The following is a 26,703-nucleotide window of genomic DNA, read 5'->3' on the forward strand; positions in this document are numbered from 1 at the left end:
ACTCACAGACAGACACTCACAGTGGAGATCCAATGGTCATAGTAGACTGTCACTGATCTGATCTGATCTGATCTGATACATTGCAAGTAGAATCAAACATTTTTCCACCTCATGTGATTGAATTTATCCCTGCCCAGCTCAACAACCCATTTCGCTCGCGCGGGGGGGGGGGGGGGGGGGGGGGGGGGCGGAAGCGTTGTGAGCTTGAGTGAAGCTTGGCCAGACGGGCCAGACCTGCACTGCAGTCCTGTACGTGTACACTGCCACCTACTGTACGGGTTGGGTATGTCAAGGTTATAAGCAGGCAGTGAAGGATTACTCCTATGACGTCACTTTCCTGCGCCATCACTTTAGCCAAAGGACCATTTGAATTCTGTCAGGTTATGAGCAGAGTGTATCTGGTTATGAGCGGCTACAATTTGAAAATGAAATAGCAATGTGGTTTGCGTTTGCTTTTACAATCTGTCATAGATTGAGCACACATGGAGATGAAATGTAAATGCTATTGAATTATACATTCATTTGTGTCTCAAAAGATGCATCTATTAGCTTAAAAATAAAAAGCATTACCCTTATTTAAATTACATTTTCAAAGTAGCTTTTTCATTTTAATATTGTCTATTATTTAGCGTGGCCTTTATTGAAAATGTTAAATCAAATGACCTTTTATATATACATTTAATTCTGTCATAGAATAAGCACAACTGTACATTAAATGGAAATGCTATTGCATTATACATTCATTTTTGTCTAAAAAAATGCTTTCATTGTCTGAAGATTAAAAAGCATTTCTGTATTTCATTTTCATTTTCAAAATTGCATTTTCATTTTAATATTGTCAACAAATTAGCTGTCATTTTTTTTTTATTCAAATTCAAATTATCTTTTATTTATAATTGTAATATAGTCATAGAATGAGCACCTGTATATGGAAAATGTAAACACCATTGCATTTTACATTAATTTTTGTCTCCAAAAATGCGTCCGTTTCCTGAAAATTAAAAAGCAATTCTGTTATTTCAATTTCATTTTCGCATTTGCCATTTCATTTTAAATTTGTCAGGTTTTTGCTTCCATAGTTTGCTCTCATTGCTGGATCATTATATTGCTGTCCGTTCCTCAGTTTGTGTTCTGTTAAGTTTGAGTCCTTGTATGCTTTTGTTTAAGTAAAGTCTTCGTCTACTGCAAACCTTGGTTTCCTGCAATTTATACTTTGAGTTGAGTTCTGCGTTTGGGTCCTCACCATCACAACACCAGATCGTGACATCCTCAAGCTATAGCATCACTCTCCCATTGAATTCCACTCCCCCATTGAATTCCAATTGCACTTTCCCCCATACATGGTGTTACATGCGAGCCCACACTGTTTTGTAGGAACAGTATTTCTAGTTAATTAAAATGCATTTTAGCTTACGTTAAATGTTTTGTCAATTCTACTGTTTGCCATTGTGTTAACTAGTTAACTAGCCAATAACAAAGCCAGTTATGTGATACAGTAGGCCTATGTGTGCCTGGTTCACTGCATGGGTAGCAGGGTCTGGTTGAACTTGTATCCTCAAGCTCACAGTGGGTCGCGATGTGACACTTATTATAGAAATAGGAAGTTATTCATTCATAATGTTCTCAACCCAGTGGTTCTTGAGGGGGTTCCAGGTGGTCGCCAGCTCAATGATGGAGAGTTGGTAACCAAATATATGGATCCTTATAGATATTTAACTCTTGAGAGTGTACAATGAAACCACTTGGTGTCTCACACACACAACACCCACACACACACACACACACACACTGACACACACTGACACACACACACACACACACACACACACACACACACACACACACACACACACACACACACACACACACACATCATTTTAAATATAATTTATTCATTTATTTATAACCTTACTGTGCCACTAAATCAAGTTCACTTGCCATCGAACAAAGGGGGAGGAAGTCCCCAATGTCACCCAGGGGTCTCACACCAAATTCTGGGCCCTGGGTACAAGGATTCACTGCGGGCCCCCCCATGAATGTTCTTCATAGGGGGAGGGGGTGTAACCTATTTAGACTGGGAACGTATTATTACGCATTATTTTGTGCTTTAACCATTGAAAAATAGCAGATATACAAGCTCACAGCACAGCACAGAGTGCCACGCTGCAAGCTCGTAGATCTGCTATTTTAATATTTCAAATCCTTCTGTATCTGTCAGTGGTGCTCAAACTTTTTCATGTGAAGGACCCCCAAAATGATATATATATATATATATATATATATATATATATATATATATATAAATCGCTAAAGTATAAAATAATGAAGGCCCCTCCACCTTGGGCCCTAACTCAGTCCCACTCCCCCCCCCCTGTGACGCCCCTGACCATTCCCCCACATTAAACACAATAAAATGCTTTGCACAAACACAAACCATTAAGTGACCCATAAAAATGTGTCTGTGACCCACAAATGGGTTTGGGAACCAATTCAATTAAAATTTTCAATTCAAAGGAGCTTTATTGGCATGAGAAAATATACGTTTACATTGCCAAAGCAAGTGTCACACATAAGATAAAAACAGTTGAAAATGGGGAACATATTGGGAGGGGGTACAGCATTGTGTGAACAGAGCTATGTCGCATTGTGACATTTTATATATATATACAGGGTATAAAGCTTTTGGAACAAATAACAGCATTAGCCTATTCTTTCTCAAAATGCATTTAACCAGGAACCAGTGCTCTAGTCTAGTTTAGCCATAAATGTAGCCGATGTATAATAGGTTATAAATACATATCAACTATAGATTTTCTTTGAAGTTCTCAAGTCTCATCTTTTGGGCTTTTTGTTTTCCCAGAACTCGTTGCTTGTTTCTGTCCCAATCTGGCCACCCTGGCTGTGAGGACCCTGGCCTGCGGTATTGCAGACAGGCATTCTGCAGGACAAAATAAAAAAACAAAACAGGAAGTTGTGTTCCATAGTCGAGCACTTCAGTTTTTAACACCACCGAACAGCATTATCATTAAACCCCAGATTCTCGTTAATCCAGGTTCACAGTTCACACAGACATGGTGGTGTCTCCTGCTGTCTCCACGCTGTTAGAGAATCCTCCAGCGGTGTTCCTGAAGTCCTCCGATCTGCTGATCACTTGTGCTGACAACATGAGGTAAAATGCTAAAGATGCTAATGGTAGCCGCTTCTTATTAATTGCCAGACCCATGAAATGGGTAGTAGTGTGGTACGATGCGTCCACAAAACAGCTCCCGTAGGATTTTTGTGCTAAAATTGATTTTTTTGCAGATCCTGGTTCTATAGAGTCCAAACTATGAGAAAATGATGGGTGTCAACTTTTCCGGACCCCCACCCCCTTTTTGGGGGTCATCTAGTTTGGGACCTCCCAGAACAGTACACCAGCCAGTTAATGTCCAATTTTCTTAATATTAGGGTTGTTTTGTAAGTTTTAAAACATTCTGAGTTCATTTATTACACTTTTGAAGCAGCCAGAATAAGCTTTCTGACTTTTGGTTGGGGTCTTTCCTCACCTGGGACCCCCCAGATGGACCCCTGAGCCTATCTCAGTACTCGCTCTGCTCCTGCTCCAGAACAATGTCATATTAGATCATAATTGAAAGCATAAAAGTTTTTTTTTCTGAAAACAAAAATAAGTAGTAACAAATACCAGGGGTCTTCCATAGGGGCTTCGGGACCCCTGGGGGTCCTCAGAGTTACTACCTAGTGTGATACGAAGTGTACTTCTAAGGATTTCTTTGCTAAAATGTATTTTCTACTGCTTTGGCTTTTATAGGGACCAAACTGTCAGAAAATGATGGGTGTCAGATTTTCCTGACCCCTGCCCCCTTTCTGGAGGGGTCATCTATTTTAGGACCTCGCAGAACAGTATGCCAGCCAGTTAATGTCCAATTTTCATAATATTAGAGTTTTTTAAGGGTTTTAAAACATTAAAAGTTCATATATTGCACTTTTGAAGCAGCCAGAATAACCTTTATGACTTTCCTCACCTGGGACCCCCGGAATGACCCCTGAGCCTATCTCAGTACAGTCCTTGCTCTGCTCCTGCTCCAGAACAGTGTCAAATTAGATCATAATTGAAGCATAAAAGCTTTTGTACCTGTACCTGGGCTCTGTACCTGACAACAAAAATGAGTAGCTAATACCAGCTAGGGGTCTTCCACAGGGTCCGGGACCCCCAGGTGTGCTCAGAGTTACTACAGGGGGCCAGCCAAACGGCTGTTTCAGTTTTGGCCCATTTCTTGCAAGAATAATATTAGAAACTGTTAGTTTTATGTATCCTGGGTTTATGTAGTGTACTTGATGGTTTATTAGTATTCTGAGTATTATTTACTAGTAAGATGCCTCAGAGCAGGGCTCCAGACTAACTTTTTTCACCTACGTCCCGGGACCGTCCCAAAATACAAATTGAACCGTCCCCAAATGAATGTAATCCGTCCCAAAAAATAATAAAAATAATAATAAATTATTGCAGGCCTATTAGTATTACTATTATAATAATATTTATTATTATTGTTATTGTTGTTATATTGTTGTTGTTGTTGTTTTTGTTGTTGTTGCTGCTGGTGAAATTGGCTTGACAATCCTTTCTATTTTTATACTGTCATTTGTGGCTTCTAAAAATCTTACCTCAGCCAGTTTGCTGGTGTGATTGTCATATACGGTAAACTAAAGAACCAATCATGCACGACTGTTGGAGGAATTACGGTAAAACTGGGTTTGTACTTTGTCCGTACGAACGTGTTGCGCGCTAATCTACAACCCTACAACTACGCGCATCCTCAGGGCTTTGAGGGCTTTTAGATCGTCTATATGCTCACCGCACCGCACAACACCGTCGTACTGAAAGAAGTATAACCAGTGCCATCCACGCTTCATCGAGTGGAGAGTGCAGACGCGTGCAGTCTGCTCTGTGCTTCACAGCAAGCGATTCAGATGAACTGCTGCCGAAATGGAGTTATTTATTATGAGTGGATCGGTTGTTTTTGAGAGTTTTAGAGACACTACTGGACTGGAGAAAATAAGCTGCCACACGGCACGGGAACTTTGTAAAATGAATGCCAGCTTGCACGGCTCACGGCTGGTTGTGATGAAGTTGATTAGACGATTAGACGAACATATTCACGTGACATAACGTCTTGTAATTGGGAATATAGGCTATAGGTTTATAGAGATGACAAAAGTTAAACAAACCGTTGATTTAATTACAATGTGTCCTACTCCAATATCTAAACAACTGCTCGTGCTGCTCACTAAACGTAGGCTATGTGTCTGTGCTTGGTGCATTGACAGTGTTCCGTTTTACATTTTCATTAATAATCACAATCCAAATCATATAACGTTACTCTTTATGAGGCGAAGCAGGGGGCGGGGATGCTAAGATTTATCTCTCAGCCACAGCTTGTAGATCGGCTATTTTCCACTAGTTGTAACCCAGACAGTCTGTTCTCTGCCTCATTCTGCTAGTTAATCTCTTCAAATTGCGCAGCATTTTAGCAACTAAGTACCTGAAAAGGATGATCAGCACTGCCTGTGGTAACTTCTTAAACATTCTGTTTACATCATAGCCTATTCATTTTCTGTGAGTCTCATGCTGCGAGTTTGCACACCATGGTTTGAGCAGTGACATTGATATGCGCCGTTGGCTCAAAAAAATCCTCTACGTCCCGAATGCGTCCCAGGGGAGATTCATTTGCGTCCCGAACACATATATTTAAGTCCCTGGGACGTAGGGATGCCGTTAGTCTCGAGCCCTGCCTCAGAGCACCAATTCTTTGCCATCTGGCTAGTGATGTATATCAGACCAGTTACCCATATATGGAGACCCCTGGTACCCATATATGGAGATCCATGTACTGTATATGGAGATATGCTGTGAGAGCCCAAACATGCTTACTCAGTTATTTGTTATGTGAAAGTCCTATGATGTCTAAGACAACTGACATCATACCCTTTTATGCCCATACGTGGATATTCCTGTCTGTAGAACCAGCCACACAGATATGGGTTGTCTTGGCCATCTGACTTGGCCATATATGGATTCTGTTAGTGTGGTATGGGGCCGATGTGGCCTCCATATATGGGCATTCCCATATGAAGTCCTGTTAGATATGGGCTTATATATTGAAAACATCAGGGAACTCCATATATGGACCTTGTCATACATCTTGAATGTAAGACCTCAGCATCAAAGGCTGGATTGGGGTCTGTCCCTGGGACAAACTATTATCATGTCCACTGTCCAGGGGTACTTGTACATCAAGCTGCCTCACAGAAACAGGACATAGACTCCTGCCCTATGAGCCTCAGGGCTGGGCAAGGCTTACTTATTTCCATCAACATTGGAGTTATTGGAACACTTTGGTCCAACAACCCTGCATCTGTGATAATGCAGGTTAATGGGATGGGATTTCAGTCAAAGAACTTGGAGCTGCACTGCTACCACATATCCTCCATGCCAACTACGTCACAATGCAGTATAAATGATACCTGACAAATTGCCCTGAGCTTCCACCAATTGAAGAAAATGGATGGAATTCAGAGAGTGGAGGGTATTTTCCAGTCAGATGTCTTGGCTGACTGGGAGGTTGGGGTGACGAGATTTGGCTGGCCCCCTTTAGTAACTCTGAGGACACCTGGGGGTCACAGACCTCCTGTGGAAGACCCCTGGTATTAGCTACTCATTTTTGTCGTCAGAGCCCAGCTACAAAAAAAGCTTTTATGCTTCAATTATGATCTAATTTGACACTGTTCTGGAGCCGGAGCACAGCAAGGACTGTAATGAGTACTGAGATAGGCTCAGGGGTCATTCCGGGGGTCCCAGGTGAGGAAAGACCCCCACCAAAAGTCAGAAAGGTTATTCTGGCTGCTTCAAAAGTGCAATATATGGACTTTTAAAACCTTCAAAACAACTCTAATATTAAGAAAATTGGACATTAACTGGCTGGCATACTGTTTTCCGAGGTCCTAAATTAAATGACCCCCCAGAATAGGGGCAGGGGTCGGGAAAATCTGATACCCATCATTTTCTGACAGTTTGGTCCCTATAAAAGCCAAAACAGAAGAAAAATAATTCTGCTAAAAAGATCTTTAGATCTTTAGTACAGTAACAGTATGAACTCTGAGGACCCCCGAGGGGTCCCGAAGCCCCTGTGGAAGAACCCTGGTATTTGCTACTTTTGTTTACAGAGCCCAGCTACAAAAAATAATTATTCAATTATGATCTAATATGAACATTTTCTGGAGCAGGAGTAGAGCGATTACTGAGATAGGCACATGGGACCGTCTGGGGTTTCCCAGGTGAGGAAAGACCCCAACCAAAAGTCAGAAAGCTTATTCTGGCTGCTCCAAAAGTGTAATAAATGAACTCAGAATGTTTTAAAACCTACAAAACAACCCTAATATTAAGAAAATTGGACATTAACTGGCTGGCGTACTGTTCTGGGAGGTCCCAAACTAGAAGACCCCCAGAAAGGGGGTGGGGGTCCGGAAAAGTTGACACCCATCATTTTCTCATAGTTTGGACTCTATAGAACCAGGATCTGCAAAAAAATCAATTTTAGCACAAAAATCCTACGGAATTACACATCGTACCACACTATAGGCCTACATAAGCAAATATCGGTCTGTCTGTCTGTCTGTCCTGGTTTTCTATATAAAGGGTATATATGATGATGACATGATGATGACATGCCTACAAAAGGCATGATGTCATAAATGATGATGACAGACAGGGGGTCTGGCACAACCAGGTTGACCTGGTTATTTTATGCTTTAGCTGTTGAAAAATAGATCTACAAGCTAAAACAAAGTCGACCCAAACTCGTTTCCCAACGGGTCACTTTGTGGCCTTAAACTAGATGCAGAATAGACCGAAATCTAATCTTTGCTTCTGGGGGTCCCTGGAACAAAATATTTTGAGATGGGGGTCCATCCGTGGAACAGAATATTGTGAGATGGGGGTCCATCCGTGGAACAGAATATTGTGAGATGGGGGTCCGCGGCCAAAAACACATTATGGAGGTCCTTAACCACTGATAGGCACATTCTAAAAATGTCTTCTAAATCCTAACAATTTTCCTGAAAAAAACTTATGTTGCTCTCAGTGTTTCTCAAACTTTGTCATGTCAAGGACCCCCAGAATGATATGTATTTGGCCACGGACCCCCATCGCAAAATATTTTGTTCCAGGGATTGCTTTGTTTGCAAATTAACCCGTTTAATCCCGAATTTTTCCCAGACATAAAAAAAAATATTCAAATATTGTGTCATTAGTAGCCCTTTGAAATAATCAATCATATTTTTTTGAAATTTTCATGAAAAAGTAGGTGAAAAGGTGTGTTTTATGACCGGTCACAATTGTGACCGGTGGGATAATGTGTTGTATCAACCTTTTAAAGAGTATATAGTCAATATAGTTATCCCAGAAAGTGAAATCTTACACCAAAGGCCATAATTACCTACCTACCTGCATCCCTCATTAAACTACCTACCAGTAAGACGCCTAAGGGTGAAAAGCGACCTAAAGGGCGAGGTCGCACCATATCTTGGTCATCTGGCCAGTGATATATATCGGACCAGTTACCCATAAATATAGAGACCCCTGGTACCCATAGATATTCACAGACATGGGCTGTCATCAATATTGATGATGTCATCAATATTGATGATGTCATCAATATTGATGACATCACGAATAAAAGGGATTTGGTTCCCCTGGCATCACAGGGATCTCCATATCTCCATATATGGGCATAAAAGGGATTTGGTTCCCTTGACATCACAGTGATATCAGAGTGTGAGAGTCAGCATGATGTCAGAGCGGCAAACCCATAGACCGTAAAAAAAGCGTGACGGACGGACAGACACGGCCATGATGTGCCGTTTCTCATTATAAACTGCGGTTTCAACCATCCACCATCTAACTATCTACATACCATGATAGTGCATCCTTCTTTTAAAGACCTACAGTATATACCACCATACTGGGTCCCTTATCTAACTACCTACCTACCACCATACTGCAGCCTTCATACAACTACCTACCTACCACCATACATCATCCCTTCATTTAACCACCTACATGCATATACCGTACCAATCACCATATTGCATCCCTCATCTAACTATACCACACCATACTGCATTGCTCATCTAACTACCCTCTTACCACCATATTGCATCCATCATCTAACTACCTACCTACCTACCACCATAATGAATCCCTCATCTACCTACTGTACATACCTACCTACCACCAAAATGCATCCATCATCTAACTACATACCAACCACCTTACAGCATCCATCACCTACCTACCTACCTACCTACCTACCTACCTACCTACCTACCTACCTACCATAATACATCCATCATCTAACTACCTACCTACCACCTTACTGCATCCATCATCTAACTATGTACCTCCATAGTGCATCCCTAATCTAACTATTTACCTACCAACCACCACAGCAGTATGGTCAACCTACCTACCTACTACCATCATCCCTCATCTAACTATCTACAGTACCTTCCCACCAACATATTGCATCCCTCATCTACTACATACCTACCACCATACAGTGTCCTTCATCTACTAACTACCAACCACAATACCTGATCCATCATCTAACTACCTACAGTACTTACCATCCACCATACTGCATCCCTCATCTTACTACTTACCTACCACCATCTTTATGGCTGGTTCTACAGACAGGGCTCTCCATATATGGGCACAAAAGGGATTGTATGTATGATGTCAAATGTCATAGACGTCATAGGACTTTCACATAACAAATAACTGAGTATAAGCATGTTTGGAGTCTCACAGCATATACAGTACAAGGATCTCCATATATGGGTACCAGGGGTCTCCATATATGGGTAACTGGTCCAATAAACGTACATAACTGGTCAGATGGCCAAGACATGGCGTGACCTCACCCTTCATGGCAAGGTCGCTTGTCGCCCTTAGGCGTTTTACTACTAAGTCATCGTTCCACTCATCTACTTGCATAAATTCAGCACGTGCAATCAACAGCCTGGCTTGCCCCTAATAACCTGTTTGCCCCTAATAGTCCATGTCTGACACATCACTATCACAATCACTGAGGACAGCATCTTTCTCACTTTGAGACACTGCAATGTTGCATGCCTTGTCTGGGAGCTAATTGTCATCCAACAAACCAGTAAGACTCAATAATTGGGAGATAAGCGACCATCAGGTGGCTCGGGGGGCGAGTTACGGCCTTTTTAGCGGGCTGCAGTGGCGGGGGTCCGCCGCAAGGTGGCGCTCTATGCACGGCTGTCTCCGCGCCGCCGAGGCGGACGCGTGGGTACCGGCCCCAGCTCTCCCGTTCGCTCCTAGCCTGAGTTACGGCATTTTATGTGCGCTGCCGGCATTTTATGTGCACTGCAGTGGCGGGGGTCCTCCACTAGGGGGCGCGGCCACTTTTGCATCCGTTCAGGGGCACCAGAAGTCGGTGGTCCCCGGGAATTCCCCAGTTAAAGTAAAAGAAAACTGCAGAAAGAGAATAATTTGCTATGTGTATTAGTATGTGTATAGCTACAGTAGTTGCTAATGTATTATCCCACCGGTCACTATTGTTGCCATCGATATGTTTGTTCATTTTATGACCACACTGAACACATTTGAATAATTGCAAAGGCATACACCAATACTAGACATCGTAAAGAAGATGTGTACCAAAAATCATGGTCCTATCTTTATGTTAAGATACTTTACTAACATTTTCTTTTGGGGCTTTGATGCTTCCATCCTCTCCTCTTGGTGCAGACAGGAAGTAAACAGCTCTGGTCATGTGACAATTTAAAGTTAACATGTGACACTGCACATATTTGATTGGACCCTAACCCTAACCCTAACCCTAACCCTTTAACCTTTTCAATAATTGCTGGAAATACATGAATATATCATTCAATAACATTTTATAGCCTCATAAATGAAGAAAATAATTACGGTCACTATTGTGACCGGTGGGATTAAACCGTATTCAATCAATTAAACACTCAATAAAATCATGATGATTAAAGGTGGTGAATGTGTTCCTACAGACATCCAGGTGATGAATGCCACATTGATAAGGAATCCTTAAACTTTCTGCGGTCCACCAGAGGGGCCATGGAGTGTCTGAACGAGATGGGCTTTGAGTCTGAGATTGTTCACCGTTTCAATTTGAGCTCCTTTCCTTTGTGGGTGAGTATTTGTTTTAGTTTGTCATCCTTCAGACAATAGTGGCGTTTCCATAAACGTATTCGAATTAGGGAAGCGAATTATCAGAAATACGCATTAAGACAAAGCGAATTTAGCATGTTTCCATTTGCGGGTGTCATTTGAATTAGTGACGTTCGCAAGAGTTGATCGGGCAGATTTTTTTCAGAACGAACCTGAGCACTGCACCGTCTGCACGTCTGACTGCTGTGACTCGGTCGCTGTCTAGTAGTGGGAAGAAGGGATTATCAGTCATCATCATGGCCCCAAATAACTTTTAAATATATTACAATTGGCGACGAGTCTCTTACGAAATTGGCGAGAGTTCCTCTCAATACATAAAGCTACCGGTTCACCGGGAAAACCGCGGTCGCGTCGCTGCACAGTGCAAGTTTCAGCGTCCTCTGGAAGGTCAGGTGGCCGATCTGCAAGCTCACAACGCGGCGCGGAGACGTGGATGCGAGCTGCTGTGCCTGTGAGTTTGTAGATTGGGCACTTCAGCCAGGCACGCAACACCGTGGGATGAGGAAGGGTTCGCTCGCCACCGATGCCTTGAGGTGAAAACGGGAGGAATTTACACATGGTCCGTGTCACTCCGTGTGTAACAAACAACAGGTTTGTTTTGTGGGCTAACGCTATACCATGGACAAAGCGGCAGGGGAAATGGACCTAGAACGTCATAATCTATTCGCATTTATTGTCTGACCCGTTTCCATTCACTTAAGCGCATTTAGTTTATTCGATAAAGGCTCAAAATCCTCCTCCTCCAAGCGGATAACTTTTTTTGCGGATAATGAAAGTTTATTCGCATTTTGAAGTGTTTCCATAAAAGATTTTGCGAATAAGCCGTTAATGCGCAAAAAGTGGCTTTATGGAAACGCCACTAATGCAGTGGTGTATATACAGTATATAACAGCAAACAATATAATAATAGCAAACAACATCTAAAACATAATCTTATATTTAAATTCCTCTAAAAGCCTCATCCCACTTCCAAGCCCATTCACGCCCACTTCACATCCACTTCAACTCATAGGTACTGTAGTCGTCTAGAACGTAAGGAATACCGCCCATAACTCTATGCCGTCCGCTAATTCGCTATCCCACTTCCAAGCCCATTCACGCCCACTTCAACTCATAGGTAGTCGTCTAGAACGTAAGGAATACCGCCCATAACTCTATGCCATCCGCTAATTCGCTAGCCGTCGCCATGGTGCCAGCCTATAGAATAAACCTTCAGCACTCCCAGGCTATGGGATCAGTGCAAGGCTATGGGATCAGTGCATGGTGAGCTACGCTACACTTCCACTGCACAGACAGAACGTTACAGCACAGTCCCGGCTACAACAAGAAGAGCATCAACACGTATTTTTCTTCTCCAGTGACAATGACGACCATAAGCCCAACTACAGCATGGACCGCCTGCTACCCGTGATTATATAAAAATCGAAACCAGACCCGCCCCAGTCAAAAAAAAGACCCGTCGCCCGCTCCGTTACCCGTGATTACATGCATTAAAGTAGGCTAAATAGCCCACAGCCGTGCGTGCGTTCTATGGCATCCCACTCTATTTTCACTCCATAGTTGATCATCCCTGCACGCCGTCGCCATCGGAAAATGCTGTTATTAAGCCTATTATTAATATTATTATTTGGATAAAGTAGAACGACCTTTAAAACCAATCATAATCATTTAAAATTGTATCATGATCTGACACTGTCGCGACAGCTTGTGGCTGCTGATGCATTCTGCCTCCGCTGATGTGTGCAGTTGTATTTGTCATACGATGGTGTCGCGCATTGAAAATATCAGAGCTACAAGCTCACAACATGTCGGAACTTGCAGCTTTGTGAGCTTGCATGTCTGCTATGCTCGACACGCACCGTCATACGGCGAAGCATATATCCAGCTTTTCACCGCTGAAAGAGGGAACTCCACTAGCGCTGTCTGTCTTTCTGTCTGTCTTGCTTCGCTATGTATGTGCGCACGACACAGCGCACACTCATCTGAGCCGTGAGTGTGTGTGTGCTGTGTGTACTTGCGTGCGGTCATCTTTGCACCGCGACACAAATCTATTTCAGTAGGCTTACTTTTAGCCAATAATAATCAGCTTGGTGCGTGCATGTATATTGCGTGTTTGTTAGTTACTGTGTGTATGCGTGTGTACTGTATGTGTGTGTCTGTGCCACCCGCGCCCCCCTCTGCAAACAAGAACATCGGATATCTTTCATTTCTCCCCCGATGTTCCGATGTTTTTTATCAAACATTGGAACTGCTATTTTACTCGAACACAAGTGGACTGCTTAGCAATCACCTGATTGTCAATGCCAGCGCATGTGTGCAAATCAAAGTAGGCTGCGCAACCCATGTCAGATGAACAGCAGATGTGACAAACTACAGTAACATCCCCACATTAATAGACACTTAATATCCAGCAAGCAATAGACATTAAACAAATTCAAGCTTAGGCATCATTCAAATAAGAGAGAAGCCCCTGTAACCATACTGTTCTGAAGGACAATAAGTTATAGGCTAATCCTTTTGCAACAAAATAAATGTTACTTTTTTAGACAAGATCCAAATAGGACGTTTTCAGCTGTTAGATTTATGACAGTTTGACATTGTTAAGCAGTTGTTTTTCTCTCGCAAAGTCCCTCAGTTAAGTCAATTGTTTAGCTGCTGTTGTGCTGCTGTAGAGCCTATGTGAGCTGTGTACTGCAGGGGAATATCCCTGCCAGGCCAGGTTTTCTACCCAGGCCTGTGAAATTCATAGGCAGTCAGTGCTGCTGTGCACTAGCCTGGTGAGCTGTGCACAGCAGTGGAATATCTATGCCAGGCCAGGTTGTCCACAACTCGCCAATTGTAATGGAATCTGCTCAAAGCCACTTTGTGCCTGAGGGGTTTGTCGGTGACACTAACCTCTAGTAATAATATAAAAGAGTAATACTTAGGGTCGTTTCACACTCTAATAAGGAGCCTAACTAATTTCGGTTCGGGAGGGCTCCCCGACCCGAAATTATTTAGGTTCGGGGGGAGTTCATCCATACTTTCTTAACGGCTAGTGCCGAAGTCGCTTGTAAATATTGGAGGTCCATGGCATGACAACGTGTGGCTGAGAAATGAGCGTTGCAGGGCGGATACATATCTGACTGACCCTCGCGCTGCAAGCTGAATGACTGGAGGTCCATTGAGTAGCAGACAGCTCCAGCAGGCAGCAGCACCAGTGACAGGGACACGGGGTCTCTTCCATGGGTCTCTTCTCTGTGTGTGTGTGTGTGTGTGTGTGTGTGTGTGTGTGTGTGTGTGTGTGTGTGTGTGTGTGTGTGTGTGTGTCGCGTCGCGCGCGCCTGCCTGCCATCACTCTGCAGCCAGAGCGAGACCCAGCTGCATTGTCTGTATTCGCTATAATACACGGCGTCCACAATCATTTGGAAGTCGCCGTGTCTCCCTCCCAAACGACCGCTGTTTCCTTGGATTCACAGCCGAGAATATGAACGTGAAGCCGGGCTGAATGAATGAGAAGACACCGCTGAGTACTGAAATAAAGTCGGGAGGTCACAACATTTCGACAGCACCGTGGAGCCAAGTTTAGTCGATTGACGCACCCCCCCCCCCCCCCCCCCCCCCCCCCGAACCGGGAACGACGACCCATATTTGGGTCTGGCCAGTGCCGAACCGAAATTAGTTAGGCTCGCTATTGGAGTGTGAATCGACCCTAATAAGACGTAGAAAGATGAGAAAAGAGTGCAAAAGAGCAACAAGGGAAAAAAAGGTACGGTTTTACCATCCATTTGTATATCAAATTATACATTTTAACCCATTTAGACCTAAGTCCGCCTGGAAAAAAGCCTTAAAAACCTATGGCCGATTGGAAAAATACCCCTAAAACCTGAGATTTTATGGAAAACTTCACAGAGGTGTCAACGTCTACTAAAACATTTATTTCTCAGCCTCTGTATCAGCTAGAAACAAAATTTCAAAACTGTTTGATAGCTTACACCTTTGGCTTTCATGGGAAATTACTTGTTATGGTCCAGACCTTTATCATTCTTTTAAAAAAAATCTGCAAACTCAAATATTGTAATAAATCTTATAAAACGTCTAATAAAAAATACATTTCTCAGCCTATGTAGCACATAGAAACATAATTAGCAAATATTTGAGACCTTACACCATAGGCCTTACACCATAGGCCACCACTTTGACAAGAAACAACAATCCACCAGCCTTTATATTGAATATTTCAATTCTTACGAGCACCCAGCTCAATATTGAAACTTCATCGCATGTACCCAGATTGCATATTGACTGTGTCAATTCTTGTTTTTAGCTCCATTTAACGGTAAATCTGGCGAGCGACATTTGTCATTATTATTATATGTGCGTGCGCGCGTGTGTGTGTGCGCCTGTGTATGTGAATGAATGAACCATATCATCATAATCATTTTATAAGTGTTATTACCTCTGTTGTTCTGGAGTTTGGGGTTGACTCTGTGCTGCAAAGAGTCGGGTCTCTGAAACTAGCCGTGTCAAAGTGCGTCCGTGAAAAGTTATCCAGTCCTGATGAAATCCATGAAACACTTCTTCATCATCGTCGTTGTTTTCAAACATATCACATAACAATAACAATGCCAATTCCAGCGGGCCTGGTTTGCCTTGCTCAATGCGTCTTCCATTTCGCCGCTATGAGTAGCTGCACTGGGATTCTCCGACAAATAAAGTTATGTAAGGGAAAAAAAATCCCAGCATGCTTTGCGGTAGTCAGGGAAGCATATGTCATCGCCTTCTGATGCATTTCATTGGCCACGAGACCAGAAGAGGGTAAAAACTACAGGAAACGCATTTTGCGTTCCCGGTCTGAATGGATAAACAGCATTTTGCGTTCCCGGCCTGAAAGGTAGAAACGCATTTTGCGTTCCCGGTCTAAATGGGTTAATATAGCACAAGAGACCAGTGCCGCAGAGTAGACACATATTTTAAGGTGGTGTTAAATAGATTCATATTATTCCTATAGTAATAATTGCTGTATAGAGAGTTTGTTCTGTAACAGATGCAGGGGTTGACACTAAGGTCTCAGAGGCACTTGCCCATCGGGCAAGTACAGGTCATGTTCTACTTGCCCAAAAAGATGGGTAAGTGTATAGCAACAGTACAAATAGCACATTATACTCTAGGTAAACAGAGCTCTTATGCCACATTCCACGGACCAGAAGACAGAGCGTGCTGGCCAACATTCAGGTGTTTAGACCTGCCGGGGGCAGGTGGGCAAGCCTTAGTGTCAATGCCTGAGATGCATTCTCAGGTCGGGAATCGGGATTAGGGATGCAAATTATCGATTAATTCATTAATTGATAGTTGATAACCTTATCGATTGATTAATGATTAACTGATAAGCGGCGTTTTTTTTTTTTCGGACCAAGTGACCAAACATAAGAGGAGATTCTTACGGCTCTAGCAGTGATTCCCATTTTTCAGTTGTAAGTAAAGTCTTAACGCTATGTTTGTGTGTTTGTTGTGTTCTCCAGAAATTCTACCTGGTGTTCCCACGCTCAGCGTCAGTGGAGCAGCTCAGGCTGATCAGAGAGTCCATCGCTGAAGAGGTGCGGATCAGGGAGTGCATCGCAGTGCTGGAACAGAGCCCTCCCCAGACCAACCCCTCCTCTGGGCAGGGACCCCTGGTGACGCCCCCTGCCCTTTCCCCCGCTAACACCTCTGCTCTGGTAAGACCCCTGGTGATGCCCCCTGCCCCGTCCCCTGCTCTGGTAAGCCAGGAGCCTTGGTTTAACAGGTTATGGTAAAACGTTGTCCTTCCGGAACTGTTATAGGAACCAGTCTTACCCTGAATTCCCCTCCTGTGAAATGTCTTGTTGTTGTTGTTGTTTTGTGCCTGTTTTGTACATTCAGAAAGCACTGTACTAATATTGACGGCCATTAATCATTAACAATATTACCTAAAACAACTGTCCTTTTTGGGTTGTTGTAACTTTAGGCAACAAGTGTTCCAGTGCCACAGAACGGACCTACACACTACAACTACATGGAACACATTGGTAATGAAACTCTCACCATGGTGGGTGTAAGGTTGCCCGAGCGGCCAGGCTTCAAAAACAGTCTCAGGATTGTCTTTAAGGGTTTTTATTTCACCAAAACACCTCCCAAAAGCAGTGTCGTTCACAAGAATTCAAATAGCCAAAAATATGACAGACCAAAAATAGAAAAGAATTGAACAGCGCTGAAAAATAAACACTCAGGCAGACACTAACATAACCCAACAGGCAAAGAACTCTCTTCGGGAAAAACCATGATCACAGCACAGCCCCGTAGCTCTCCCTTCAGGGAATGCTCTCTTGTGTCTGTCTACATCAGAACTAACTTGCCCGTCCTGTAGCCTCCCTTTAAATAGGGAGTGGGCCCTACCACAGGACACCAATTAGCCTTAACAATACTTCCATATACTTCCAAATAAACATTCAATAACCCGCAGCTAGTAAGAGTAACCTAAGCATACTACATGATGCGTTACACTTAAACTTTGGGTTAGGTTCACTTCAAAAGAATGACATTTCAAACCAACACATTACTGAAAAACAAAGGGAACCCCTTTCTCCTCCACAGCACTTGGCCCATTCCTATTAACCAAGGAATTGCCACCGGCTGTGGAGAAGAGACAACTAGGGAGGTGACCACACCCCTGATTACCACCACCAATGATTCAATAAACATTAGAACATTAAAATGCATTGAAACACAAGCTTAAGAACACTTGTACATGAACCAACCATTCACAGTAATTTCCAAAGCCGGCCGGCAAAGTTAGTCAAATGGAAAACACTGTTTAGTTGGGTGTGTACATTGTCCTCAAACATTGTATCTGTATATAGGGCACGGGTTGCCCCGTGACATTTCCCCCCCCTTCTGATGACGCCCCCTGTGGCATCCAGGAAAGGAAGTCTTCTTCTGTACACTTCTGAACCTTTCCTGCCCAGAAGTTAAAGGCCGTCTTGCAAGGAACCAGATTCTTTGGCCTTTGCGCTCAAGTCTTTCCACCCACCCAGTTTGGCTCCACCTCTGGCACCGGTGTTGCTGCAGCCGCCGCTGATGTGTCGCTGCCACCGACAAGCTGTGTTGCAGGCACCCTCGACTGCGCCCTGGTTGCCTCGAGGTCCACTGGAACCGGGTGATCTGGGGGTTTAGAACATTGCCCCACTGCTGGTTCCACTTCTCCATCTTCCTCCTGGCCATACCCGCCTCTCTGGAATTGGTCGTGTTCACCTTGGGTTGGAAGCCTTCCTTGATGGCTCCCCCTGTGGCACCCTCTTCCTTCATGGCTGTAGATGGCTGCTGCTTGTGCTGGTTCTTGGGAGGCATTCTGGATCTTCTGGACCGTTTTTCTTTTCTTCTGACACCACATGTAAAGTTGGCCGACGGCCTAGGCTCCAAGAATGGCTCAAGATGTTCTTTTACAGCTGTTTATTTCACCAACCTCCACCTCCGATGCAGTTTTGTACAGTGCAAACAAAATTCCAAATACAAAAATAAAGTTGGCCAAAAATCAAAAATAGAGAACTCAAGAACAAAAGGCAAAAATCAAGAAAAAGGAAAAATAACAAACTGCACTAGGCTATGCCCATGAAGGGCCCTGGCAGCTCTTTCACAGAGGTGTTCTCACCTCGCTCTCCCGAGCATAACTCAGTTGCCCTGGGTAGCAGCCTTCTCTTAAAGGAGTGGATCGTACCACTAACCCGGGAACTAATTAACAGCAAATAGCTGATCTACAAGCTTACAGTCTCTCTCTGAATACGGTACCATATCAATAAATGTTCAAGTGTGTTACACTACCCATCATTTAGGTTAGAATTCATGTATAGAGACAATAGGAAACCTTTGCTCAATGTTACAGTCAAACACCCCCACTGCTCTACAGTACTGGCCCATTCCACCCCTATTTATGTGGAATGGTACAGCCCTGCTCTGTTTGGCTGTCCCACATTCAACAGAGCACAGCCAGCACTGCAGAGGAGCTACAGGTGACCAACAAAGAGCTAAATCACAATAAGCATGTTCAATAAACATTTCAGAGTCATTTGTGAAACCACACCGTATCGACATTAGTTTGCATAAACCAGGCAGCACATACACTCCACAACAGCGCTCCCAAACCGGCCGGTGTTCTTAATTAGTATTTGGCGCAGCTGTGTGGTGTGTGTGTGTGCATGCGTGTGTGTGCAATGTCTTTAAGCAGAGCGCATATTTCTATAGGGCACGGGCTGCCCCGTGACATTTCCCCCCCCCCCCTCTGAAGGCGCCCCCTGTGGCGTCCTCGACAGGAAGTCAGCGGTGCAGTTCTCGGACCCCTTCCTGTACCGAACCACAAAGTCATACGGCTGCATAGCCAGGAACCACCTAGTGATTCGGGAGTTAGTGTCCTTCATTTCTTTCAACCAGGCCAATGCCCGGTGGTCCGTCTCCAAGGTGAACTCTCTCCCCAACAGATAGTACTTCAGGGAGTCAAATGCCCATTTTATGGCAAGGCACTCCTTTTCCACCACCGAATAACGCACCTCATGGTCCATGAGCTTCCTGCTGATGTAGACGATGGGATGGAGGTTACCTGCTTCCCATTGCAGCAACGCCGCCCCTATGCCCACATCCGAGGCATCAGTCTGGACCATGAACGGCTGTTCGAAGTCAGGGCTTTTCAGAATGGGTTCTTTGCACAACAAGTCTTTCAGGGTGTTGAAGGCCACCTCACAGCGCTCCGTCCACTTCACCTTGTTGGGCAAGTTCTTTTTAGTGAGATCGGTGAGGGGAGCTGCGATGGTGGATAGCCTGGGAATGAACCGGCCATACCAGCCAATCAGGCCCAATACGGACTTGACCTGAGACTTGGTGGTAGGTCTCTCAGCCAACCTGACAGCCTCGAGCTTCCCCACCTGTGGCCGAATTACCCCATTACCCAGCACATACCCCAGGTACTCAGTCTCATGTTTGGCAATGGCACACTTGTCTGTCTGGATGGATGGTCAGGCCCGCCCCCTTGAGTCTCTGGAACACTGCCTGTAGATGGACCAGATGTTCTTGCCAGGACCTGCTGTACACCACCACATCATCCAGGTAGGCTGCTGCAAAGGCCTCTGTGCCCACCAGAACTCTGTCCATCAACCGTTGGAACGTTGCAGGTGCCCCATTGAGACCAAAGGGCAGGACTGTAAACTGGAAATGTCCAAACGGCGTTCTAAACGCGGTGCACTCTTTGCTCTCTGGGCTGAGGGGGACCTGCCAGTAACCCTTACACAGATCAAGGGTCGTGATGTAGTGTGAACTGCCAACCCTCTCCAGAAGGTCGTCAATTCTCGGCATTGGATACAAGTCTCTCTTAGTGACCTTGTTCACCTTTCTGAAGTCGAGACAGAACCTCAAAGTTCCATCTTTCTTTGGGACCAGGATGATTGGACTGCTCCACTCACTGGACGATGGCTCGATGACACCCAGCTCCCTCATCGCCTCGATCTCCTTCTTCAGGACTGGCAGCAGGCGTTCTGGAACCCTGTAGACAGGCTGGCGAAGGGGTTCTGGCTCTTTCAAGGTGACACGGTGGTGAGTGACATCGGTGCGGCCTGGAGTTAACCCAAACAGGTGCTTGGGCAGAATCTGAAGAAGCTCCTTCCTCTTCTCCTCCTCCAGGTGGCTCAGCTCCAGCTGTGGCTCCCCCTCTGGCACTGGTAGATACTGCTCTGGTGTCTCCTCTTCCTCACTCACAGCCTTCACATACAGAGTGTGGCTTGCTGGTGGCGGTGGGGTGGGACGAGGATTCCATTTCTTGAGCATGTTGATATGGAATGTCTGTAACGGCTGTCTGCGGTCAGGCATGTGGATCTGGTACGTCACCGGACCCATTTTCTGCTTGACCTTGAAGGGACTGCGCTGTTAGAGAATCCTCTGGATGACTTCCTGAAGTCCTCCGATCTGCTGATGTCTCCTGCTGTCTCGGATGAGTTCCTGAAGTACTCTGATCTGGTGATCAGTGAAACTCGCACCATGGAGTTCAAAAGAAGAAGCCTTGGTAAGGAATCAGAAAATCCACTGAACACCAATAAAAGCTCATCTGCAGTCATTTGTATTCATGCAGTTTACACAGGAAGTTCACAGATATAGTAGCTAAACCTGGCCCGGTCTATGGATGTCAAAAATTGACTTTTATCAAAATCGATTATTCTACAGCACTCAGAAAAAAAAGAAGAAAAAATAAAATAAAATAAAAACCTGGGTGCTCGGAAGTATTAAAGAAAAGTGTGGTGAAAGTGCTCTTTGGTTGGGGAACTGGAGGATCAAGTAAAAAAGAAAAACAAGGCACTCTTCTAAATATTAAAAAGCCTTTAATATAGGGAATAGGGCGGATTTCAAGGTCAACAATGAATAATGGGACTTGACTTACTGATGTTGATGATGATTGACATACAGTATGTTTAAATGTATGCATATTTTCCTCTCTTAAAGGAAGTTATTCTGACGTCCTGAGTCGTTACACCTCTGTCTTCCTGAACACCGGGGGCGGCCAGCTGCTGTTTGGTGTGGGGAACAACGTCAACTCTAAACAGCAGGAGGACGAATATCGACTCCAAGTAGATAATATCTTGAAGAGGTCCAATCCTCCTGTCTTTCCTCAAGACCTCGAGGTAGGAAACAGACCGTATTACATGATCATTCTGTCAAAATTATTGTGATTAACAATATTATTGTGATAATCAAAAATATCTTTAAACGAGTAGTTCACCCCCAAAATGACTTTTTTTTTCTCCTATCGATTACTCACCCCATGGAGAGTTCAATAATATTTTTCTTTTAGTTTTTGTCACATTCCTAAGACAATAATTTGAGGAGACTCTTTGTTGGCCCATTGATTCCACATTTGGGTCTCCATCCAGAATCAATGTGGGTACATGTATTATAATCAATGTTATAATCAAAGTCTCCATGGTGTGAGTAATTGATAGATTGGTGAACTACTCCTTTAAAACTTAAAATGAAACTTTTAATTAACCACTTAATGTGCTGTTAATCTGGTTGACATTGGCACATTTCACTCAGTTTTTTTTCATCTCACTCATGTCACTTTGTCTGCTGAGCTCACTCAGCAACAACATATAAATAAAAAAACAAAAATTAAAATAAAACAATTCACAGGAGGCAAGCAGTGATCACCCCATGATGTGCATTGCAATGTACGTAGTTTCAAATGCACTGCATTGCAGATGCTTTTTTGAGAGTAAAAAACTAAAAAAGAAGAGAAGACATGCATGACATGCATTATCTGGGTAGATTGCCCCAGGAAATGTGTCAATGTGAACCAGAGACATTGGTATGTCACGTTGCTGAATTGAGTCAGAATCGTGCATGTTTCTATTATTGCTGTCCTGTCTTCTGTATAACAGAGAAGCTGGAGCAGGAACGTACACAGTTTATAAATAATGATGCAATTATTATGCCAGCATAAACCCTTAGCCTTAGGCAGACGGCTGTCAAACCAGTTAAACAGGCTACAGCTGGTGTTAGGAGTGGGCCTACATGTTATTGAATCAAATGAGTTATTTTTTATGGGGAATAATGATGACATTGTCCTGGGCCAGTGGTTACAGTGGTGGGGGCCATGGTGGCAATCATGGTAATTGGTCATTTGCAAAAGGGGACAGGACAGTACAGTTAACTGATACAACTTCTACTGAAAGGATTTAAACCACAGAAAGCTCAATGGCTTGTTTGCATTGGGGTCCTTTTGTACTGTAGGAAAAAAAAAGGGAGGGAAAAAGATGCTGGTATTGATCATGCCATCCCTACTCAAGGTGCTGCCGCTCACCTTCACACGCCCACCCGGCTCTACCAGACGAAGAAGAAAGAAGAGATAGGCTCCAAGCAAGTGTGAAGTATATGAACACCAATGACCTCCATGATCGGTATGCACAGGTAAGAGAGTGTCATTCTAAAAACAAATATTAGAAAAATAAAAAGTCTGACATCCTCATACCAGCATTCACCACATGAAAGCTTATGATGTATGTTTTTGCTATTTTATTTAGTATAGGTATTTCATCATAATCAGGTTTAGTTTTAAAACATCCTTTTAATCTTGGTTTTATTTTTCATTTTAATTCATGTTGGACCACTTAAATCTTGTTGCACCACTACATTAAAGGAGTAGTTCACCCCCAAAATGCCTTTTTTCTATTGATTACTCACGCCATTGAGACTTGAGTTCAATAATATTATTTTGTATTTTTCGCATCCCTAAGACAAAAAAATGATTATAGTGAATTTACCCCCATTGATTCTGAATGGGGACCCAAATGCATTCGGGTCCCCATCCGGAATCAATGGGGGTACATCTTATTGTAATGAAATTATTGTCTTAGGAATGTGACTTAGGAATGTGACTTAGGAATGTGACTTAGGAATGTGACTTAAAAAAAAAAAGAAAAAAAAAAGAATTGAACGTAAGTCTCCATGGCACGAGTAATCAATAGAAAAAAGGTAATTTGGGGGGTGAACTACTCCTTTAAACTTCGATTTAAACATCAATAAGGGATTAATTTGAAACTTGCTGTAGAGGTGGTTTAAATGCAAACATGCCATTGACATGAATGGGGGTCCCTGGGGGTCCCCCTCCTGTGAGGGAAGGCTTGAAACTGCAAGTTTAACCCTGGCACAATGTGAGTGGGCACAGATGTGAGCTTGTACATCGGCTATTTTGAAATAGCGAACATTTAAATATTTACAGGGACACAATATATTTATGTGTCATGGAAGTGGACTTCCCAAGCAATATGGAGATGTTTTAATTTTAGACATCGCTTCATAATTGACTAAGCTATGATGATATGATATGATGATATATGATATTAGGCTCAAGAGAATAGTTTATTCCAGTTTGTTTACATCACAAATCCAAGATGGAGGACACTCAACAACATTTAATCAGTGGGTTCATGTTATGTGTTTGCAGGTGTGGAGAGATGAATTGGAGCAGCAGATCAGTGAAATGGAGCAGTTTTGGAGGTCCATCATAGAGGCGCTTGATAATGACGAGCGGAGGGGGATGATGCTACTAGTAGAGGCATACCCAGTAAGGGGCGAGTGCCAAAGTGCGGCCGGCCGCGGCCGCCAGTAAATTCGTCCGGCCGCTAGTATATTCGGCCGGCCGCATTTAAATTCGGCCGGCCGCTGCTATACAGAGTCAAACAATGACAAACAAAGAACAATCAAAACAAATAAGATGTATATTGTATGTATTTTTTTCATGGATAATTCAAATATGACATTATTTTTTGGATAGGACAACTCTAACCTGCATCAATTTGTATTTTTAAATTGCTAATTGTACCTATCCATCTAAATTATATATAGATATAAATAAATAAATACACATTATACAACAGGTAGTCAGGCTCTCAATGGAAAACAGGCGCTCCAACCGTGCATATAACGAGCACAGATGCACTGTCTCTCATCAAGTAAAGAAATCAGCTGCGTTGGTCACGAAAGACAGCAAGCGCGCCTCTCTCCCCACACTATGCTAGGCGGCTAGGCTAGCGGTTTTCATGTGACATAGTAGCTAAATGTGGCATTAAAAAATTACAAATTCCTATCGAATATCTTAATTACAATGAAATAAAGTTGACGTGTTTTTTTTTAAGGGCAACAGTTGTATAATCGCAATATTACACTCGAGGGTCTGCATGTAACACGGTTATCCTGCACTCCAGCCCTACCTACGGAACTCGCCTGTCGGCTCGTTCCTGCGGTAAGTCTGTCGTGCAGGATAACCGTGTTATATGCACACCCTCTCGTGTAATATTGCTTAATTTACATTGATGTGAAAACCGACATGTTGATTAATGTGCTTTGTCCCTGATAAATAAATACATACATACATACATACGTACATACATACATACATACATACATACATATTTAACATTTTATCATCTGAAAGGAGATCCCTGAATGTTTTATTTATTATGTTGGGATCCTCTGTTTTGCTGCGCTTGGAATAAAAGTTTGGATCATTTAAAAGAGACTTGTGAGCCCTTCTGTCATCTAATCTAACATACTGCGCTTCAATCATGGAACAAACATTATTCTGTTCCCTCATTTTGAACATTGTTATCCTGGCAGGGATACTTGCCTTGAAATAATATGTTCAACTACTCTACCATGGAATAACATTGCATATCTCAGCATCAACACTAGAGGGGGCTGTAAGCTTTAGCACACACCATAGAGTTATAACCAGTAAGACTCCCTAATCGGGAGATAAGCGACCGTTGGTCGCTTATCTCCACAAATAGGCCAAAAGTTTGTTTTACCAATTATCAAGACATACGGGCAGTTGACAGTTTGCCATGGTTACTCATTGAAGTTGAATCTCCATATATGGAGAAATAAGTTGCTCATACCATAATAGCAACCATGTTTTTTACAGGGCCTGGGATTGATGACATCAGAAATCTCCATATATGGGCATGAAAGGGATTTTGTTTCTGGAAATATGTCTGTGGGGTGCCACATTTGGAATAAAACACTTACATCACACATCTGGATATCCATACAGCCCATCTAGTTTGCCTGTGTCCATTTATGCCCATATATCTGATGACATTGGGACACTGATCTCCATATATGGGCATAAAACTTATGTTAATTAGTAAAGCCTGGGGATCTCCATATATGGGCATGAGGGGTACCCTAAAAGGGCATCATCTGGGAATAGCAAATATAGTTATCCTAGAAAGTGAAAATCTTACATCAAAGGCCATAACTACCTACCTACCACCATACTGCATTCCTCATTAAACTACCTACCAGTAAGATGCCTATAGGGAGAAAAGCAAAGGGCGAGGTTGCACCATTTCTTGGTCTTCTGGCCAGTGATGTATATCGGACCATTTAACCATATATGGAGACATCTGGTACCCAAAGATATTCACAGATATGGGCTTAATATTGATGACATAAGGGATCTCCATATATGGGCGTAAAAGGGATTTGGTTCCCCTGGCATCACAGGGATCTCCATATATGGGCATAAAATGGATTTGGTTACCCTGGCAACACGGGGATCTCCATATCTCCATATATGGGCATAAAAGGGATTTGGTTCCCCTGGCATCACAGGGATCTCCATATATGGGCATAAAAGGGATTTGGTTCCCCTGACATTACAGTGATGTCAGTGGCTGGTTCTACAGAGGGGATCTCCATTTATGGGCATAAAAGGGAATGTATGTATGATGATGTCAGATATCATAGACGTCATAGGACTTTCACATAACGAATAACTGAGTAAGCATGTAAACCCGTAAAATCTATATTTGGGCATGGCTGATTTATGACCTCATCATGATGACACGAGCAAACACAGCTGAATTGTATAAATGATCAGT

At 43.3% G+C, this 26,703-nt stretch overlaps 1 protein-coding gene across 2 annotated transcripts; it reads left to right on the top strand.

Annotated features, from left to right (window-relative positions):
- The first annotated feature begins 2,975 nt into the window (after positions 1 to 2,975).
- LOC308295806 (uncharacterized protein) lies at positions 2,976 to 24,990 on the top strand. Of its 2 annotated transcripts, none has more exons than XM_080738854.1 (7): positions 2,976 to 3,169; positions 11,110 to 11,251; positions 16,792 to 17,028; positions 17,256 to 17,316; positions 21,764 to 21,942; positions 23,107 to 23,227; positions 24,264 to 24,990. In XM_080738854.1, the coding sequence occupies exons 1-6, from the start codon at positions 3,072 to 3,074 to the stop codon at positions 23,167 to 23,169; spliced, it is 780 nt and encodes a 259-aa protein (XP_080594980.1). In that variant the 5' UTR covers positions 2,976 to 3,071; the 3' UTR covers positions 23,170 to 23,227; positions 24,264 to 24,990. The 2 variants fall into 2 exon arrangements, with proteins under 2 accessions (XP_080594980.1, XP_080594981.1); XM_080738855.1 differs by having other exon boundaries at positions 16,792 to 16,986.
- The last annotated feature ends 1,713 nt before the right edge of the window (positions 24,991 to 26,703 follow it).

Source organism: Nannobrachium achirus, assembly GCF_963921795.1.
Source record: "Nannobrachium achirus genome assembly, chromosome: 12".
In the NCBI taxonomy this organism is placed as follows: domain Eukaryota; kingdom Metazoa; phylum Chordata; class Actinopteri; order Myctophiformes; family Myctophidae; genus Nannobrachium; species Nannobrachium achirus.

What these genes read in the sequence shown, in the direction of transcription:
- LOC308295806 (XM_080738854.1), top strand. Translation starts at nt 3,072, where the DNA reads ATGGTGGTGTCTCCTGCTGTCTCCACGCTGTTAGAGAATCCTCCAGCG. An exon ending in CAACTACATGGAACACATTG is followed by an intron (nt 17,317 to 21,763) that starts GTAATGAAACTC and finishes CCTCTCTTAAAG; the next exon opens with GAAGTTATTCTGACGTCCTG. An exon ending in TCTTTCCTCAAGACCTCGAG is followed by an intron (nt 21,943 to 23,106) that starts GTAGGAAACAGA and finishes TCCCTACTCAAG; the next exon opens with GTGCTGCCGCTCACCTTCAC.